Below are 22,369 nucleotides of genomic sequence, written 5' to 3'. Positions count from 1 at the left end.
TGTAATTCATGCCGGAGGACAGGGAACCGCTTTGCGTCGAAATATTAAGCAAGTGTAAAATGTGAAATGTTTTAATGGCCTAACGTATGGGTTTCCCACTCTAGCAAAGATAATAAAAAGTTTAAAAGGTCCTGCAAAAGAGGCTGGAGTAAAAAAAAAAAAAGAAAGAAAGAAAGAAATACTTTACGACTCCAAGTGCTGCACTTACAGCTCATCATTCCTCATTCCTGTCTCTGCTCTCCTCCTTCTCACGCAGTGCATAAAATATTCATGTCATATTCTCACACGTATGCACAGAACCTAACACGCACCCTGCACAAGTAAAAAAAAAAAATTGTGTGCATCTGAGGCAATAAAAAGCAATCACAAAATAACATAACATGTTTCATATGCGGACATGTGGTCTCTGTAATCTGATACCAACCTGCATAAAAGCACATTAAGAAATTGGACTATTCCGAATTAGGCACTTTACATGTAACGGCTTCTTAAGTGCAGCCTATACTCTCCTGGGTGAGTGGCATATAGATGTGTGACTTAAATGTATGGATGTGCACTGATTTTTAAGATCGCGCATCTTCCCTCCTGACGATTCCTGCAGATCCCACGATTACAGCAGGTGCTGCCGCAGACTCATGAATCAATCATCCCGAGATAAAACAGATAAAGGCATCCCACGCTGGCTGAGAGGGAGCGAGGGGGACATAGGCAGAGAGAAAGAGATGAGGATCAGGATGTAGTGTTGAAGGATAAGATGGCTTCCCCGGATAATGAAAATAAAAGAGTAACATTACACAGACTCCAGACCTGCGCATTTAAGGATATTGTTGGAGGGAGGGAACACTAAAAACCACCCAATTGAATTAGAGGAGCAGATGGATTTACCATCCCTCCCATAACTTCATTTGAGGGCTAATTGAATCAGCATACTTGCTGCAGGGAAATTGAAGAAAATAGAGCAAAGAAAGAGCCACATTGGACAGGATTAAAATGAGGCTCTGACGATAATGCCTTAATGAAATTTACATCAGGCATGTTTTCAAATTAATGCAGATTATTTCTAAGAATCTTCTTGAATTCTCGGATAATGTTCTCAAGATGATGGAATTACCAAAAACTTCAGGGGACATTTTGGAACCAATATACTTTATTTGTGCCCGTTCAAAGTACACGGAAGACTCTTTAGCTGGAGACGCAGTGGTTTTATATGCGGCATCAGATATATGGGTCCCGTTTCACACGCTTCTACGCAGAAGCCTGATAAAGGCCGACAACGACCATCCCCCCTTCCACATTTCGAAAAGCTCGCCAAGTATCGCAATCATGGCGCACAATGTTCATGGCTGCACGGCCGCAAATTGGATCTCGCCTTTCTGAAAGTGAGCTGGCACATCTGCCGGAGCTAGTGTTGGCAGAGGGATTCGCAGTCATGGTCATCTGTTATTCTGGCTTTGAAGATGTGCATCAGCGGGCGTCAGCGCCATAACTCAGATCTTGTCAACAAGTTGAGGGGGAAACACTAAAACGGGCACTCGAAAAAGAAAAAGGAGCGCGATGCCGTTGATAGATTTACATTCTGTATATATTTACAAATGCTTGACTGACTTATTAACATGAAAATCCTCTCTGCGTTGCTTTGGATAATTAACGCTGTCATACCTAATCATCCAAACTCTAAACCGTTTTCGAAACTTTTGTGTGTTTATCAGTGATAGCAGCAGAAACCAATTAGATACACTGGCCCTGTAGCGTTCTGTTTCTTTAATTAGTTCAGCAAGAAAACGTGGCTACAGGTGCCGTTCCTATTGATTCGGTTTTGTGTGTAGCGTTGCAGGACAAATAATGATAGAATGCTGCACAGCCGGTGAAATAAAGAGTGTGATTAGAATATACCTATCTGAAGGGATAAGTGCCTTTTTAGCTAGGTTCGACCTGATCAGTGTAGAATGACGGTATCAAAATGCGGGATTTTAGAGGATCCTCTCTTTGTTGCAATAGCACAGTGGGTGAGCTCAAGGAGGCACTGCAGAAAGACGGTTTGCCCTTAAACTTCTCAATACATTCTTGAAATCATCCTTCCCGTGCAAGTCATTTCAGCAGAGTACTGGTCTTTTGTTTGTGAAATAAAGACACAATCGTTGCTATTCCAGAAAATCAGAATGCCCCGTAATCTTTTTCACGCCACAGCGCCTTTACCCTCTCCCAGGCAGCTTGTCGGATTTTAAAAAGGACACACTCGATCATTGCCGCATAAACACTCAAGACGAGATGAGTTTCAGTGGGACAAATTTAAGCCATTCCCCTCTGTGGGTGGATGAAACAAACACTCAGCTAATTCTATTGATTAAAAGAAATAGAGTTTGTTGTCGGCAAGTGCTGTATTTGAGGTAGCAATTTGATTAGGAAGCTGTGCTGGGCGAAATTGGTGAAATGATAATACCCAGTTTGATTACATCAAATGTATGCTCAGAGGCACTGAGCAAGAATCAATCTAGCATCACATCTACTTATTGTTCCTTCCAGCCTCTGCTCCACACGGGACAGTGCTCTATGTGAAGTGATGCTTTATGAACCACTGGAAAGGCAGCTGGAGTCACTCACTTCTAGGATATTCATTCATGAGCTTTAAAGGGGAATTACCGTTTTTTACAACCTGGACCTTATTTCTGGCATAAAATACGATAGTTTATTCACCCATATGACTTTGGTGTCATTTGGAGTCGTTCAGAAGATATTTAGATCCAACGGAGCACCGTGTATATCCATATAGTGGGAGTGACTGGGGCACCGAAACGCAGCTTTTAAATAACGCAGTATCTGCCGCAAAACTCGTTCATTTCACCAATATTTTGTTATGATACACTAGTGCTATTTCCAATTGAGTCCAGAGTTACCTGTTATCTATTCGCAGACATGAACACATTTGTTGTTCTTTGGCCAGCTGTTCCTCTCTCTGCCTCCGCATCCTCCTTTCAACGAGCTCCTCATCCGTATACTCTTGCTCAAAACGGTAACGGATGTCCATCATAAACAAAGTCGTTGTCCACAACCTCAGAATCGGAAAAATATTCAGCCAAGTTGCAAAAAATTAGCTATAGCAAATTACAGGTAAACAAGCCGACCTTCACGGCATTTCGATGACATCATCCAGGTCAGAGGTTAGTAGGTCAATCTAAAGACCCTGGATGATGACAACAGGTAACTCTGGACTCAACGGGGAATAGCGTATCATAACAAAATATTGGTGAAATGAACGAGTTTCGCGGCAGATAATGTGTTATTTAGAGGCTGCGTTTTGGTGCCCCAGTCACTCCCACTATATGGATATATGCGGCGCTACGCTGGATCTAAATATCTTCCGTACGACTCCAAATGACACCAAAGTTATATGGGTGAGTAAACAATCGTATTTTATGCCAGAAATAAGGTCCATGTTGTAAAAAACAGTAGTTGCCCTTTAAGATCACAAGAACAATTTAAATTTGTATTAAACTGTTAAATGAAACATGCATTCACATGATTAAAGGCTGAGGTAGACAATTAAAACTATTTAGAAAAAAGAAATTGATGACAGAAGAAGAATTTGAAACACATTCTCTGTTTTACCTGTAGGGAATAATGTCTATGAGAATCCTCTGTTATTAAAATATAGTATCCCAAACTTAACATTTTTACTTTCAGCCAGAATTAAACCAATAACTACTATTTCTAAAATAAATGTAATGACTTTAATGTTAAAAAATAAAAAAATAGATCAATACGATTAATTTTATACATTATGTATTAAGAAAGATAAAGAGAGCTTAAATGGTTGCACTATCCCTGGTATTTTTATATATATATATTAATTGATCAACGGAAGCACAGTAAAATCTGCACTTAAAATAGAAATCTATCTATCTGCTCTTAGCAAAATCTATTTAATTTAAGGTAAGATACGATAAGATAAGATAGGACTTTATTAATCCCCATGGGGAAATTATAGCAGGAGGAAAACAATTGTGCTAAATACAAAAAATACAAAAAATATAATAAGGTAAGACAAGGGAATCTATATAAAAGTAAATATGTTAAGGTACAAAAAATATTTACATATTGCATCAGGTTTAAGTAGCTAACCAAAAAGTTAAAAAAACAAAAAAACAAGTGTTAATTGAGGGTTGAAGTTTGCTCTCTGCAAAAAATACTAACTCCTTCAGCTTCACTCAGTCTTGAGTGTGTCATCTTGTGCTTCGACCTTAGACACTTCTCATCACTCACTAGTTGATCAGTGGCCGCTTGATGGACTTGCATGCACTTCTCTGGCTTAACAAGCCAAACAGCCGCCTGCTTAATGTTTGGTTACCGCGATGTTTCAGACATACATGATCCACATAAAGCCAGCCATTTATGCAAATCTGCTTCACACCTTTTAGTCCAACTCAACCAATTATACAGTATTAAGTTGCCATTAGTAACTATCGATGAGATTAATGACACAGAAAGGGCTCCGTGCACAGTATCAGACTGATTCTCCCAGTTAAAATGTTGGGTCGTAACCTTCTGAAGTGCAGCTTGCACGGTGCATTGCCTGAACATGACAAGGCCATGCTCACATTCGGCCTGCTGCTCCTCTGCTATGACTTGTGCTCTCCCTGTGATCCTTCAAACCACCGTATGGTTTCTCCAGTTTGCAAATTTTAAAGAAGTGTTCAACTGAGTGACAGCATTTTTCCACCATGACTAACCATGCTATCCTGATCGGTCACTAACCATTGCTTTAATACAATAGATTCTTCTTCCTATTTCAGGAATGTTTCTTCAAGACACGCATCAGTTCTAGAGATTTAAACACCGCAAAGACCACCAAGCACTACCTTGCAAAGCGTTGCGTTCCTTCAGGGTGTCACAGTGCTTCACACATCACCTGTGATGTTGGCTGTGAACTGAAAGAACGGAAGTTGACAAAAACCTGCTGATGCCACGCTGCAATCTCCAGCAGGGGGTCTTTCCCTCCCGCTTAGTTTGAAGCGCTTTACAGTGTTCTTCCGAAGGTGCTAATGTATTTGTCTTTGGGTCTCTGCGTGACACAGAGCGTCAGAGCTTGTATCCGGCGCCCTTCGCTTAAAGACAAAAAGTGTGAATCCGGCGGCTCAACCACCTCCCCGATGGGCTTCATCATCTCTGGTGACCATTCGCTGCACACATGGATTTAGCCCAAGTCGGGAAACAAATGACTGCAACCCAATTCTGTCTGCAGTGTTTTCTGAGGATTTCCAACTCCTGCCACTGAAAGCAGAAATACTTTTGAGGCAGAGTCATTTATTGCTGGTACACACTGTTTATATTATTCAACTGGATTCCTGGGGCCAACAATGTGTGCCTGTGGAGCTCGAGCAACATTTCACCCTAGCACTGAATATAAAGAGATGCACCATGACCATCACTCAGAATGGGGGTACGAGCACTTCTTAAATAATCACCCACTGGCCGCCACACGGGAAGAGAAACATAGAAGAGATATATACACCGGCAACGAAGAAACGTACGCGTATAAGCTAGTGTTAGGCGGGTAATAACACTAGCAGGAGCCCGTTGAGCCGCTCCTGCAATATCACAGCTGTGTCACTGACAGGTCACTTTGCTTGTGTCTCTTCACTTTGTTTCCATCGTCTTTGTTTATAGTCACCCACTGTGCTTTCTCCTTGGTCCTTTGTGCTCCAGCAGAGAGGCACTTTTTTTTCCTTTTCCCTAAATGTGAATGCGACGGCTTACCTCTCAAACTGCGACTCTTTACCTCTTCGGCATCTGCCTATGCAAACCTCCACTCTCAGAGCAGGCAGTGATTATGTGTGCTCTGCATTAGTTAGTCTAAATTGACTCAGATTTTGTGAATTCGTAGCTCAGCCTTCGATAAAAAAAGAAAAGAAAAAAGCTGCCACCCTTGCTACCAATTAAACAGAGGCAACAAGTAGGGTAAATCTGCTTAATACGGTGTAAACATCAATCCTCGTCGACTTAAATAGAACAATTGTTTTGATTTAATTATAGAAATGAAAGAAAAATGTGTGTCTGACAATTTGAAAATAATAATAATTGCCGACTTCTTCTGTCTGCAGCCAAGGATGACACAAGTAAATGTGTATGCAAATGTACTGCTGGCAGTGGACAATGACAAAAAGGATCTCATGTTACTCCAGCTACTATATTACTGTATTAGGCAAAGTGTGAATTGATATGCAACATTGGCTCCGGGCTGAATTTAGTACAAACATCATTACACTGTCTGCATAGGGTGTATGGTCGTTCTTTCAAAGTTTTCACACATGCTTTAGCTCACTCTGCATCATCAGAGGCAGAGGTGATTATCGGGGTGCCAGAGCCACACGCCACACATATTTATCACTTTTAGGAGATAATTGGGTGTGAAAACCTTGGAGACAGTGGATAACAAATGATCCACCGGAAAGGAATAATGTTCATAGCTTGTTTTGTAACCTTTGCAGGCTTGGAGATAGAAATTTAACAAGTTACAAATGAAGTGATGCTGTTCTGTTTTTTTTTCCCCCCCTACACGGGGCCATGCATGTACAACAGTACGTAATATGTTAAGTTAACTGCCTCCTCTGAGGCTATGTGACAACAGATATGTCCTCATATGAAAAACAATAGTTCATTTAATTGTTTTAGTGAGGAATTATCTATCATTTCTCTATTACCTGTTATTCTGAGTACAAATACTTCGTTACTGTACTCAGGTATCTGTACTCCACGGATGACATGACGTAAAAGACGTGACATGATCGAACTAGGGTGACCAGATGTCCCGCTTTGTGCGGGACAGTCACGCATTTTCATTACTTTTCACACGTCCCGCAAATTGAGACGTTGTCCCGCATTGTTATTGACAGTCAGACTCCAGTTTCGAAATGCATGTTTTACAATCTGGCATTTATCAAATAGCTGTTTGGAGAAAGCAGTGAGGGCTGTCATCAGGGGTCGGGGCGGGCTGTTTGATCATGTCAATCAAACTGGGACGCGGACGCAGGTTAAGGGCGCGCCCACCAACAACAAACAATGCGAATCAGATCAGAACGGCATGCAGCGCGAGACATGGAGGGAAGCACAACCCGTACGACTGAGAAGAGGAAATGCAGCTATAATAAAGACTGGGAAACTATCTATCCAATGCAAGGCGAGTCTGGTAAAGTTTGCTGTGAAGTTTGCTTGAGTCATTTTTCCGTTTCACACGGAGGTGAATACGACGTGAAACGACACAGACAATGCGAGACAAAACGTGTTGCTCACCTTGTGAACTTGGGAAATTTGCATTTAAGCAAGTTTTTATATATATTTATATTGTAAAATATATTTGTTAAGTTTTTATTTGCAGGCTGTTATGTGCTACTGAATCAATCAGATGGCAAAGTAATGCCATAAGCAAAGGGGCAGAGCAGAAATGTTTATTTTTTCTCATAGTTCTTTTAGACTACCTTGATGCATTGGTATCTCACATTGTCCCACATTGTCCCACACAAACGTAGTCTTTGTCCCACGTCTGGCGAATTGGGATCTGGTCACCCTAGATCGAACATGACTAGCGCATCGGACTAGAAAAGGAAAGTCAAAGAAGAAGAGGGATAGTTAACCGCGGAAAGTTGCCGAGTGAGTGGAGAGTTAGAGAGAGAACCTCCAGCAGCATGGAGGAAGGAAGTGACAGCGACGCTTCAGAAGACATTCCCCATCCATGGCCTTATTTAAGAGAACTGTTCGATGTTATTGGCTCCAGGAATGATTCACGGCAAATGCGCTGTGTCTTGTGCCAACCTAAAATCCACAAGCTTCTGGTGTTCATGAATACCCCGTCTAATTTGATAAGACACATTCAGGTAAAGTGTAGTTTCGGTTGTTTACATTAGCTTTTTGAGGATTTTTTGGAAGCCAGTTAGCGTTAGCAATGCTATGGGAACACATCGTTTTGATAGCTAACGCTAGCTAGCTCTCGGTTTAAAAAACAACAACCCAATAACCCTCAATTTATTATTAAAAACTATCCAGATGCTCATGCTGGTCAGTTCAGTCTAGATTATCCGGTCAGAACTTTTTTCATTTTGCAAAATTATCAACAGATGTAGTGTTTCATTAATGGCTAAATCGTTTTTACTTTTTACTTAAGTACATTTCAGAGATTGTACTTTCTTACTTTTACTTGAGTAAAGGAGTTGAATCAGTACTTCTTTACACACGTATCCGTACTTTTACTTAAGAACAGAATGTGAATACTTTTGCCACCTCTGATTTTAGTGTAGCCGTATTTTTCATTTCTGAAACTTTTCTGTAGCTTCTTAAAAAATTGAGCAGAATCTTTCAGAAGAATTGTTGTGTTTGTGTTATTATTTTAGAATGGGTTGCTTACAGACCCCCCTCTACCGTCTAAAACCCACACAGTGCTGCCCACAACATGAGATGCAATTCAATATGACGCCTCACTTGTTGCCTGCGACACCGTGGAAGATAGAGTATAAGAGGAGATCACTCCCTACCAACCTCGTTTATTTGTCTGTTTGAAACATGTGTGCCATAATCCACCAAAAAAAAAAAAAAAAAAAAAACCCAAACTCTCCACAGTCCCGAGCAGAGCTTGTCAGAAGATTTGCACTGCATATGTCTCATTAAGAGGAACACAGTGAAACAGAAAAGTAGCTACTGTCTCTCTAGCAATTTCTCTTTGCTACGTGGACACGTTAATGTGCATAATTAACTAATCAGCTTACGCCAGCTGGAACATTTGGCAGCTCGGTCTGACAGCTTCAGCTACTCTCCCGAAAACATCTTGAAGGATGCTGGTTCAGTCTCCCTCTGCGTAATTTTATCTCCTGCCACGCCAGAACAACTTTAGCTTGGACGGCAACCAACGGGTCCAGCTCCCCGTGTTTTTGTTTTGACTTACAGTGTTCTGTGGCACCGAATATCAATTGTGGAGTATTTAGTCAGCCGAAAGCTATGTTCTCAACATGTTAACCACACAGTCTGGTCAAACAAACCATCAAATATCTGAGATTTACTACTGGGGCCATCATCACTCAGACCTATTTGTTGGTTTAAAGCCCCCTAAAGCCATGGATAAAGAATTCTTTAAAGGTTACTAAAGACCACCTTAAACACATACGGACAATTAATTCATCAAAAGAAAACACAAAACAAAAGACAGAGAAGCCGACAACAGCGTTCAGGGCTGATCTGATCTCTCCTCTGTTTGCTATACAATCCTGTCCAGTCCAATGCATCTAACAATCCACATTATACTATTTGGTGCCTGCAAAGAGTTTCCCACTGCTTCCACTCCACAGCAGAACAGCTGTCTTGATTTATAGGAATACTTATTTTATCATTAGGACTGATTAATTCCATTACTCTTTGAGGTTTTAAGTCATTCGGTAATGTCCCTGAGAATTGATTATTTGCCATGGCAACCAGCAGAAAGAAGACACTGAAGGGATGCATATAGGATGATCACTACATATATGAAATGATCATTTCCAACATTATCAATATAAATGTAAAGCATTACTCTTGTGGAATACGACTCTCAATGTCTAGTTTTCAAAAGCCAGATATTCTATACGCCAGTGTGCACAGAAATGCTCCTTAGCAGTGGAAGCCATTGATTTCTTTCACTGCATCTGTATGGCATCTCCTCTTTCCTGCCGGCACAGCATGTAATATGAGGCCGCAAGTTTTCCTTTACCCACAGCAATCAATTTTGCCTAGATGAGCTCCCTGGCATGGCTGGAGCCTGCCTAAGTACCTGTCTCCTCCAACACATAGCGACTGCATGCCGTCACCCTCTAAAAAAAGCTTTCAGCGTAATAAAAATCATGTCTGAATCAAGACCCAGTCAATCTAATAACGGCCAGACAGGTCTGGATGACTACAGAGCGCTAACTGTGTCGCTGCTAGGGGAGGCGGCATGCGTGGAGGGAGTGCAAGAGAAAGGCCAAGAAATCAAAGAAATCACTAATCTTCAGCTCCCCGAGAAGACGATCCACATCGCAATTTCTTCTGTGCTATCACTTTTTTTTTTTCAGTTTGAAGCTGAAAGCACATTTGCTGCCTTTTATTTTAAAAGGACCGAAAGATATCCAATATACGAGGCCATACGTGAGGGCTCGCTGCGCGCGATGGGTCCGACTGATATACATCTTAAACTCGCTTAGCCTCCATCAGTCTCACATATTGTTAAACAGACAGACTGGGAGGTAAATGTTCACTAAGAGATGTGTCTTGTCCCTTTCAGGAGACATGTTCTGCCATCAGTTACTGTAATGAAAACAAATAGATCGGCTGGTTTCATAGAGATAGAAAGCCTGGACCGCAGCCAAGGATAGCAGGGCTAAACTCTCCAACAGAGGCAGTGTGGGTGTTGGATTCAAAAAAGACTGGCATGGAAATAAACAGAACTGACTACCTTTTACTGACCATTTCTCAGAAGCACACGGCGAGCGAGCTAAGAGAATAAGGATTTCAAGATATAATTTAATTCGCAATGGACACTGTACCCATCGGTGAAGTCTTTCCAGATGAAACATAATTGAATCCATTGGCATGCATTACCATGTACACGCCATCAATTACTATGCCAGGGAGGTAAGAGCTAATCCTTCAGCAGAGTGAAAACCAGATATCTGCAAGAAGCTGACTGTCTGTCGTTTGTTTCCCTGATAAAACATTGATTTATCTCTACAGTAGAAGACAGAAGCCGATTCAGCTCAGATTACACCGTACCTGTAGCCACTGTGACTGGTCACTGTGTCCAGCTGTCCAGGCGTTGACCTTGCCTTGTTTGTCCAAACGTGCCTTCCCTGGCTCCCAAGTGAACATGTCCATGTTGAGTGTCCTGAAGATGCTGGAGGCCGTGATCTGATAGTCCTGGATGTGGCCCGACTTCATTCCCAGGGGTTCGGAGCAGCCTGGAATAATAAGCAGATTTGTTTTACATAAAAAAAAAAAAAAAAAAAAAGCTTGAACGCATGAACCACGGAGGAGGCATTCTGGAGTGAATTTTCAAATCATCTACGGTTTATTTGTGATTAATGATGATTACTTTATGGGTGACAACAGCTCGCTCACCTGTTAGCTCACAACCGAGCAGCTCCATGCGTAAGGTGCAGTGCCTCCTGCAGACTTGGGGGTAAATGCGCACAAACTGGGCTTCGATGGGAGGGGTGAAGGAGTTGGCCGACGGAGCGTTGTTATCGACATTTCCTCTGAAAATCTGTTGGCGAGGGATGAAATAACAGCGCATCAGGGCGGGGAGGACGGTGAGGCAGATCAGTTCGCAATAACGTGACACTCCATCCTCCGCCGTCTCCAGTGTCTACTCCACACGCAACAAATTGCTGTCATTCAAGGTCAATGAGCTAGAATTACAGGGAAAAATAGACAATTTCTCGCACCATTTGAGCCAGTAATTCATAAGAACAGTGGTGTGTTTTAAATTAGCGCTCCAATTATACTGCTCTACCTTCTGCTGCGTTTCATCCAACTGACCCAAGATCAACGACAGATTGATTTGAGTGAAAGACGCACGCGCAGTGGTAAAGTGTCGTCTTCTGCGTGTCTAGTTTTGACAACACGCTTAAAAAAAAAGATCAATAAGGAAAAAAAAGTTGAAAGTTGATACAGCTCAAGACCAGACAGGCGCCATTACGTGTAATAAATCTGAGAAGAAGTTCGGAGGTCTGGGTCTTTCGGAGCTCGGCCAAACAGAGGACAGCCGTGGTTTGCTGTCAGGAATGATAGAATGCCGTGTGGCCTATTTGGTGGCTGTTCATCCCCAAATAGTATAAAAATTCAATCTAGAACTCATAAAAGTGGAGGGGGGTAAGGGGCAGCAGGATGGGCCCGGTGTGTGCTAGCTAATTAAAAAGCCATCTCATCATGTCCTCCACTCCGTCCTTGACTGAGTGCAGTCTCTAGTCGCTGTGTGTGCACGCGCCTGAGTGTGTGTCTTTTGTCTGTGTGTCGCAGAGCAAGAAGCAGCGGGTGACAACGGACGCGCACGCCTGTGTCTGTGCGTCTCACCATATCCTCATCTTTGCCCTTGACTTTGTACGTTCTCCAGCTCTTCCCATCGTCACTGTAGGCTACTTTGTAGGACTTGATGTACTCCGGGCTGCCGATTCGCTTTGCACCCTGGGTAATTAGGCCCGTGACCCTCATTCTCCTCTGCAGGTTTATCTGCGGGGGGGAGAAAAAGAAAGAAAAAGGTGAAAATTGTGGAATCATAGCTTCGGTTTCGGACGCTGCAAACGCGCGCTTGTGCCGCGCCTGTGTGTTGCGCGCGCACAAGCGGCGTGAGCACGCTTGTCACGGGAATCAATTCACCCCCTTGTATCTATTCTGTCAGGGCCATCCATCTTATTCAGAAAGTCTGTGACCAAATGGAACATTTAATCAATCCCCACGCTCCACATCCAGTCTGTCCACCCTGTGCAGACTGTCAATACGGTGCCGATGTAAAGCAGCTTGGTGAGCCAAGAGGAAAAGAGCGCGCTAAGAAAAGAAGGAAAATGATAAAGGGTTTCCATAGATCCTGCTTAGTGCACACAAAGAAGGACCATTACGTACACATCACTTTAAGATGTTTCCCGACAGGTCAACCTCTGTGAAAAATTGCACATTTTCCATCTCTTTTCTAGTTTTTCAAATTAACAGCATGTGTGATAGTGTTGAGATTTTCTAGTCATTGAATGGGTTTTGATGCTTGTTTTTTCTTGCCAGTGTCCTTCATTGCTAGAGTAGTCTTTGAATTGATTAGCAAAAACACCCATCCTTCACGAAGGGCCAGGATTTCTACCAAAAGTCATTCATTTGCAGGACAGATGAATTTCTCCTAAAGTGCAGCGTATCTTGCCCAGGGTTTAAAAAAAAGTTTCAATAATAATTCCTGATTAAGCCACAGGAATCCGAAACTGTCACACTCACGGTTCCTTTTCCACCTATGCCCCCACCAAATGTCAATGGCCTGCCTCTAATTATAGGACTGCAGGGAGTTTGAGAGAACATGTGAGGAATATTACACATGCCACATCCATGTTTGTCCTCCAGTCTTCGGTTTCAATCTGTCATCGCTGGTTGCCTACGAAAGCGCCTCTGGCCCTCTAATTCTGGTGAACTCGTGTCTAAGAAGGAGACAGCCGACGACAGCCGGCGACAGCTCACTTCATTGTGACAAAATGAAGAAGCCTGTGGTGACTAAGGAGCGGTGCTATGCGGAGTTACTCATACATTGCGCTCGCACACACACCGTCTTTTCATTAGCGAGTTTTAATAATGATTAACTAAAAGAAAAACAACAAAAAAAACGTAGGAACACTGAGCAATTTCAGATAAAGTAAACCCATTAAGTGTTTTGGCACTGCGTTCACACCAAGCTGCTTATTTTTTCCTGAAAAAAAAAAAAACAAAGACATTTCGACTCCTAGCTCACCCGATATAAAAACGCAGCTGTCTAGTCTTCAGTAGCTGCAGAACAGACAGGCAGCAGTAGTACAGTTTTGTGTCAGTATTAAGCAAAGGGCCATTAACCTAGAATGGCCTAACCAATAAAAAGACATTTAGACTAAAAGACAGCGTGACTCACTCCCATGAATCGAGCTAGTTCGATATGACTCAAGGCTGCAGTCATTACCGTCCCCTTTGTTTAGATGAGACGACTTAATGTCATATTGCAAACAAACAAGCCCAAGTTTCCCTTCAGTGTTTGCGAACTTCAAATATATCTCTATTTAGGAACATGGAGCGTTTTAAAGGCAATTCCGGAAATGGAGGTCTGTCGCCCACTGACAGTGTGACCGCATTCAGACAAGTATTCCAGGAGCTTGAGCTCATTTTCTGCTGCAGAAATGGTGGCGTTACTATGAAATAAGGCAATTTACAAGTAAAATATCTGAGTGCAAACGCTCAAATAGAAAGGCTAAGCTCGCTAAGTTACACTCTCTCTTTTTTGTTAATGAAAATAATCCAATCTACGTCTCCTGGGCACATTAAAGATAAGAGTGTTAGCTCTTTAGGATCCAGCACAAGAACAGAACTGTTTATGTCCACCAATCGTCTCTGAACTGTCAAAAACTAATGGAGTAAACTATAATAAGCCACTTGCAGTGTTGATTTTCATTCTAATTTCCATTTGTAGAGACAAGGCTCAATTACGCATATATATATTTTTTTCCTTCTACAAACTTAAACCAACGTATCCGGTTAATTATACATAAGGACCCCTCTTAGAGGCTCAGAGCCGCAGTGACCCACTCTTTCTCATTCGCAACATTTCTCCACTCTTCTCAGTTTTCTCCGTAGAGATAGATACTTCTTGCACTAATTAGAAGCCCTGTCACTAAAAGGCCACTGCCGGGGTAATTGGGGTGATTCTTCACTTTTTTAATGACCACTCAGAAAACGCACCCCTGTCACTTGAGTGCTAATGGTGATGCATTTCTTTGTTTGAGCGAGGTATCGCCCGGAAGCGTCCTCCTCGTGCAGACTGTTGTCTACAGACTTGTATGTGTCATTTTAAAGGGAAGTGCCAATTAAAAGGCATCATTTGAAATTGACACGGGGTGTATAAAGTTTACACCGACATAAACAGATAACACCGCAGCAAAATTAGTACTTATCACAGTTTCACGACTCCAACGAGCCACGAGCTGTTCCCAGGGACTACGACTGCTATTTCAAAAATGGCCATAATTCTGGAATGAAGTGAGGAGTTGAGCCCAAACTTCTGTTCCCTTTAATGTACATTTGCCCTACAGAGCGGAGGTGTTGTACTGTGAAATTTGAGGGATGCGTGTTAAATGCTGGCTCTGTCAGGTTCCCCCGTGATTGACCAACAGCCTATTCAGTCCTCAGCTGACAGAGATCCCAGACACAGACATGCACACTGGAATAGTATTTGTAGAGGAGACACCTTTGTTAAAAGAAGAGGAAGAAAGAAAAAACGGCATTCACTTCACCCTTAAACCCTTGTGCAATCATTTTTGCAAGATATTCCTGGCTGAAAAACTACAGCTCCTATCCACAACAGCCAACTACTGAGGCCAGTATATTAACATGCCAAGTGTGGGGACATTGTTATGAGTGAAAATGAATCATTTTGTAACTCGACCAAAAAACTCCAGAAAAACAAGGTTTGTTTATATAAATGGCCGTGGCACGGCCGCCCTACTCACTGCGCTTGCACATGTTTAAAATAAAAACATGAATTTGTGAGCATGTGTGTTCTTTGAATAGCAAAGTATTGAATGCACAGTAACAAAGTACATTTATACATGTCAGCACTAATCTCTTAGTATTTGGCACAATTCATTCTTATACCATGATGCTTTTCTATCAGCCGTAACATTATGACCATAAACAGTTGTGACTCATCAGAGAATGGACATGGGCCTTCTGAGGGTGTCCTGGCAACAGGATGTTGTGAGTGGGGGCCTTTGGGTCCTATGGGTCGAGGGGAGGGGCCTCTGTGGATCATCCCTCAGATACTTGATCAGTTTGGGATCTAGTGAATTTGGGGCCAGGTCAACACCTTGTGCTGTTCTTCATGTTTTTTTTTAGTTGTTTCTAAACCGTTTTTGTGTGTGTGTGTGTCTGTGTCAGGCTCCATCCTGCTGGGGATGGCTGCTGCCATCAAGGAGTGTCATTGCTATGGGGTGGGGGTGCCTAGTCGGGACCAGGTGGCTGCTACATGTCTAAGTAACATCCACACGAATGCCAGGTCCAAAAGTTTTCCAGCAGAACATTGGATTGTGGATTGAAGATGGTCAATGTCATTTACTTCTCCCATCAGTGGTTTTAATGTTGTGGCTGATCGGTGTATGCATAAGTGTATTCATATTTATCATGGAGCGGAATAAAAATATCTACCTTATAAAAATATCTTTTTTTTGTTTTATAAAAAAATAGCACAAAAACAAAACAATACACAGTGTGTGTCCTCAGCAGATGTGTAGTCTCCAAGTTTGGTTTAGAGGCAAAGACAGATAGAAGTAACACTGGAGAAGACAAAGTTTGAAATGAACTCTTCCCCTTTCACTGTTTCACCCTTTTCTTTTTACAGACATGCACAGTATCCTGCGTTTGAGGCACTCCCACTAAAATGAGCCCCCAAAGAAGAGAACTCATGCATCAGATCATTTCTGATCTTGAACTTCACTCGCAAATCATAAATATCTTTTTGTTTGTACAGTGTGATTTAACCTGGTTTCCTGCTGAAGAAGTTTCACTGAAGGCAGAAAATGTTCAGCTACTGTCTTTGTGACTATGGAACATCCTGAAACTGAATATGTCCTGTAGCTGCGCATTGCACACTACCTTCAGAGAATACCTATTCAGTTTTAATGCTAAAGAAATTATCAAATACTTAAGGTCATACTCAAACTCATGTCTTAGATTTCTAATCGGTCCTTTGAGAGCACATGTATAGTTATGTTATTAGCAGCAACGACTAAGTATTAATCAGCTTGAAACAGGGCAGATTTGTAATTACAACGCAGTAAAAATACACCCTGTGTTTGAGAGATCTGCTTTTAACATTGTTTGCATTTATGTTTTAATCTAAATTCATGGCCCAGTGCCATAAGAAATACATGTCAGGAGAAAATTTGAGTTATGCGTAATAACTAGAGCCGAAACAATTAGTCAGTGAAAGGCAGCTTGACTCTGGGGAATTACAGAGGCCATTTTTCACTGTTACTTGACATTTCACAGGCAGAACGAGTAATTGATTAATGGAGAAAATGATCAACAGTGTAATTAATGATGAAAATAATTCCAGACGCAGTCATGATGAAAACTTTGATTCCTGTTGTTTGCTCTGTTTTAAGTGTCCGGTTCAATTATGCCTTATCACAGCATGTCAGAACCTGAAAACCTTCTGCTAAATAATGAAGGACAGCATGAAATACGTTTATATGATATATGCTCCATTTCAATGATGCCAGAGCGCGTCCGGACAATTTGTATTTAATAGGAAAAAAACACATTCATTTAAAGCCTTATAATAAAAATGGAACCGTCTATACAGTCACTAACTATTACATTAATTCATAAATGAATATTAATTTTAATTTATATGGTTAAGACCACTAATAGTTAGGGATGTTTGATATTAGTATCAGCAATGGCATAGGCTGTATAAAGATGGGCGGCTCCTCAAAAGTGAAGCCAAAGCAAGTAGAGCTCCCCCTGGTGGCTAGCTGCAGTATAGATCATAAACTCCTCCATGTTAGTGGATGGGACTTGCGCCAAATTAAAACACTAAAATACATGTCACAGAATTTATTTTCAGGGATGGTTTCAGTCATTTTAGGTAGTTAATATAATGTCGATGCATGTTCGAGCGTCAATTTTTTTGGATAAGTTTCGTTTTAGTGACATAATGGCGACTACAAATTGCCATGCCGACTGCTTCATAAAGCGGTCCCGCGGGACACAAGTGAGTCTGGAGGAGGTGTGGTCGGATCAACGTTACAACTGTACCCGATACCATTAGCTGTGCAGACAGGTGAATGCAGAGGGTAGCACTAATACACCTCCAGGCTGGTTTGCCAACCATAAATATGGAAAACAATCGTAGGTGGCTGCATATGGAGGCGACCTGGCCGCTAACAAGAGTCTTTTTGGCTCAGAGAAGTACTCGCCGATGTGGCGGCAGTCAGACATAAAATAGTTTGACAATTTCATCATTAAGACGTATCCTATTGGTGCCTACAAGGCGTTCAGCTGCAGTCCAACCTGCCTATAAGACCAGCAAGTCAGGCCAAAATGCTGATGCTTAAAGCATGTAGAAAGACAGTAGAAGCAGTCTTGGGGAAATAGTTGACTCAGAATATGAGCTGGCAACAATGCCACCGCTCACCAGTGGACACTTCTGGAAAATAAGCTATCTGTTCTTGTTCTCTTTGAGGAGTTAAATAGAAAAGTGAGCTCCTGTGGTGCTTTGGCATCAGGTGTGAAGTAGCATGGTGTCAAAACAATGACGGTAACGTCAGCTGCCAAAAAATGATTCAATGACAAAAGAAATCCACGTTCCAACCCAGGTAAAATGTGTATATACATATGTGTGATGTTATTAGCACAAATATCCAAATGTATGGAGATGACAGAAAGTGGTATCCGGACATGCTCACTAATGCTCACATGCTCACTAATCATGACCATAACAACAAGCAAGAACTCACACTCAGACATAAAAAGGTCAAGAGCATTAAAAGCGAATTAATAAGTAATGCTTTGATTGCACGCTGTGATCACGACTATAGAGGGAACTGAAACAGCACTGTAACAATTAGACTGTCCTTGAAACTAGCTGAGAGCCCCGTGGCACTGTTGTGTAAAAAATGCACGTGAGCATATTTTTAAAAATATCCTTTATCCTTTATTATGCAAATATTGACATTACATCTGCGTTTAATGTTTTCCTTTTTTTTTCTGTCTCATTTCTGTGGCGGCCTGTGTAGGGACCATAGTTGGCCATCAGAAGAGATGGCAGCCTGTGAACCTGGATCCCCTTAAAAAACGAGTGTGAATAATCCAGACAGCGTCACAGTTGCGCGGTAACACCCAGTGAGATGTTGTGGCAGGATCAGAAATCAGCCAGCCTACGATCGTCAGCGATGTGACGCAGTTTTGCTTTAGAATTGATGGCCAGTTAGAGACTAATGAAAAATCCACAGAAAACATCTGGACATTGCTCATGGCGCTAAATATGCTAGAGTGATTTTAAGACCTCAAACTAGGTCTTATTCTTTTTTTTTTTAAATCAAAGAATAGGTTTTGTCTTACTGCAAGTTGTTTCGCAAAAATGCAGAACATACCAAATGTGCGTGTCCAAAACCTTTGTTCTGTTTCTTTCATGCAGTCATGCTGTGACAGAAAAGCCTCCGTCAGGGTCACATTTCAACCACACCAGACTGCAGAATGTTTTAATAACATAAGGTTACACTGGAACGTGAAAGTGAAAATCTCCCCGGACAGAATAAGAGTTTTGGAGTCCGTTACATATACAGTACATATCTCCACATGCCATATAATGTGACCAAACTGATAGAGATCTGCATCTGAACGTTAGGTTGTTAACTGTTTAACTCACATTAAAATATGTATGGTCCCTCTTAGCCTTCACAAGTGATTTGTATTGTTTCGTTCTACCACCACAGCCAGCTGTAGCTTTATTTTGTTGATATTGGTGGGACCGGCAGCATATTTCCCTTGAGTGTTCAAATGCAATTTTATGTGTGAGCTAGACGTGGCGAGGCTGTGGAAAACTCGCATTCTCACAGTACACAGATGTGTGAATGGTATCAAGCCGGCGCACGCACACACCAGCCATAAGCGCAAACCGACCCAAACCCAAACAAACACATATTCAGTGTTTGCATGCTTTGTGTGAAGCTGTGTGATGTATTATTCAAAGTATATTGCTCCATGTTTGTTTATGATTGAAACATTTGTTGAGGTTTGCAGGGGGTAGTGCTGAACCTGGCCGCCATCCAAAGATACAGTACGTACTGCTGCAGAGAAAAAACCTCACGGAGAGCCGGACAAATCTGATCCCTGTCCTGCAAGGGGTTGTCATCTGTCGGTATAACCTGTTTGGCGTGTCAGACATGCAAACAGTCACAGCGCATCTCTTCACACTCCAAAGGCACACCATCGACTCCTTAGCATAATCCCCAAGCACTGACATGACTGTACACCTCTGTACTCACGTCCCAATTATCCCGGCCTTCTGTAGAAACACACAATGCCTACAGCATCCTGCGCAGCATCCCACGTGGCATCATTAAAGTCAAACAAACCGCCTGAATGTTTTATTTCCCGCTATCCTCAGCCTCTCTGTGAGCCAGGCTCTTTTCCTCTCACTCATGTTGGCTGCATCTTTGACTCTTTCGTGTCAAACTTTTTTTTATTTATTTTTTTTACAGACCCATTTTTCCCTTCTCCCAGTAGTCTCCTGTTGTTACATGTAGCTCCACTTTCTCCATCATGCTGTTGCTATGTGGTATGCCTTTCTGTTATACTTTGTTCACACCTCACTGTCTGTGTATCATATATCTGACAACAGCATGCTCTAAGGTAACCAAAAAATATTTGTAAAATAGTTTTTCGTAAAACTGCATGAATAACAAGTTGCTCTGTGTATCATCTGACAGTTGTTTTAGGAGCTACAGCTGTGTACAAGTAAGGGAGGCACAGAAGATATTATCACTTTAATCACTGCATTATGTATTGAAACCACAGACTGTATATAAATATGGACACCACGTCCCCACTTCCACACATTGGCCAAACTGATGCTTTTTTCCCAGGGATACGGGCGGCACCATCTTGCGAATTTGGAGCCAGAGCCTGCGCAGTACGGTCCGAGAGTGGACTCACGCAGAGCCACATTATTGATGACCCGCTTACACTTTCGCCAGGCTCATTCGCGTTTTTGTGTAATTAATGCGTGCTCTGACCTCCACTAGCTACAAGGAAATGTCGGATTATACTCTATATTCTTCTTCATCTTCTTCTTATTATTATTATTTTTTTCCAACTCTCATGGTCCTACGGGGCCACTTCACGGAGCGATTGGTGTGGCAACTTGTAGTCATCATGGTGTCACATCCTGTGTCTATAGCGTCAAATAACTAACTAAAACGAAACTTATCATCACTGATCAGAAAAATGGACACTTGAGTATGTATCGGTATTATATCAGCTACCAAAAATGGTCGAAACCATCCTTGAAAAAATATGTATTTTAGTGTTTTAGTTTAGCTCACGACCCATCCACTAACATGGAGGGAGTGGCGCTTATGACCTATACTGCAGCCAGTCACCAGGGAGAGCTCTACTTATTTTGGCTTCACTTTTGAGGAGCTGTTTCATCGTCCATCTTTCCACAGTCTGTGATTGAAACCTACAACCTGGCTCCTTAGGTTTACAACTCTGTAACAGTAGAAATTAAGCGCATATATCATATATATCATGTTGAGCTGTCTACGTAGCTCTTCAACAATAAGAATAACGTCACAGCATTAAACAAAGGCTGAGTAACAGAAGAGTTTCATGTATCAGTGCTTCATTGCTATAAACTGAAACCTTCTTTTCATTGTATGGTTGTTATAGATGAAGGGCCCCGAATTGAAGTACTCTGAAGTACAAGACAGACAAAGGGAGTAAATTATTTTTTTTAGTAATAATAGCAACAATACTGCTCATATGGCTGTTGAATGTAAAATTAGACTCTCCGGATAGGACAGCAATTTGCGGATCAGAATGAACAAAACTCTCAACAAAAAGAAATCTTCATTGGATTGAATAATTACAATGCCGTGTGCACTATGGTTTCGTTGCTAGGAAACCTTGCCGAAGTCAAACTATGACACAGAACAGGGTGCCACTGCAGATTGTAAGCATGTCACAACTGAATGTCAAAACAAGAGATGGCACCGCTGAGTAAATGGCCCCCACCCCCCCCCCAAACCGTGACCATAAAGTGAAGCACATTTGCATTGTTCCTCACACTTGACTACATCTGCATCTGTTCTATCCATTAGCTTACGGTTTTTATGGCTTATGAAGTTACCTGTCAAACTTATAGCTGTGATAAACTTCCAAAATGAAAACTGCTGCATTTCACACAGTAAACTATTCATGCAAAGTGCTGTTATACAAAAAACACACTTGAAAATACAAGTCAAACCACTTTAAGATGCATAAACAAAAGTCTGTCTATAATTAGGACTGTGCCTGCATCTTCATTTATTCGAATCACGCCCCGGTCTGTCCTGCGACTGTGCTTTACCTGGATCCACGGCCATCTGTCATTCTCGGCAGCCGTCCAGGCATTGACCAGGCCCTTCCTGTTGAGGCGTGCAAAGTACGGGTACCACTTCTGCAGGCCGAAGAGAGCGCGGTGGGTGGAAGAGGCTGTTATCTGTTGGTTGGAGATTATACCGCCCTCCATGCCCAGCGGTCCGGAGCATTCTGGGTGAAGAGACGGAGAAAAAGATAGATGATTTTAACACTCGAATACGTGTTCGGCTCAGTCTATGGGATGCATATAGATTTTCAAAAATACCACAAAGCCTGCGTTTTGTAAGGTCAGTGATTTTGCCCTTCTCGGTTTGTTTTGTTTCCCCTTTAAATGTCTCCATATTGTAGCCAATATACGTGTTTCTCTGAGTCTCACATAATTCCTCTCCCTCAGTGTCCTTCTCCTGAAACCTCTCAGACATGGTTGACGAAACTGCTGCTTTGTTACTGCCTCCTGTTGAGACTTGATCATAATGGATGACCTATTCCTTTAAAAGTTGCTTTGTTTCATGACAAGAGCGAT

At 42.0% G+C, this 22,369-nt stretch overlaps 1 protein-coding gene across 2 annotated transcripts in view; it reads right to left on the bottom strand.

Annotated features, from left to right (window-relative positions):
• The window catches only part of edil3a (EGF-like repeats and discoidin I-like domains 3a), a 108,096-nt gene that overhangs the window by 19,390 nt on the left and 66,337 nt on the right, over positions 1–22,369 (bottom strand). For both annotated transcript variants that reach the window (XM_084551026.1, XM_084551027.1), the window contains exons 5-8: positions 21,836–22,017; positions 12,064–12,219; positions 11,110–11,254; positions 10,765–10,949 (exon numbers count right to left, since the gene is read on the bottom strand). In XM_084551026.1, coding sequence (XP_084407152.1) covers positions 10,765–10,949; positions 11,110–11,254; positions 12,064–12,219; positions 21,836–22,017 — 668 coding nt within the window. The remainder of the gene's footprint in view (positions 1–10,764; positions 10,950–11,109; positions 11,255–12,063; positions 12,220–21,835; positions 22,018–22,369) is intronic.

The sequence above is a fragment of the Chelon labrosus genome (assembly GCF_963514085.1).
Source record: "Chelon labrosus genome assembly, chromosome: 9".
NCBI classification, from domain to species: domain Eukaryota; kingdom Metazoa; phylum Chordata; class Actinopteri; order Mugiliformes; family Mugilidae; genus Chelon; species Chelon labrosus.
This window is presented reverse-complemented; position numbering and strand designations above follow the sequence as displayed.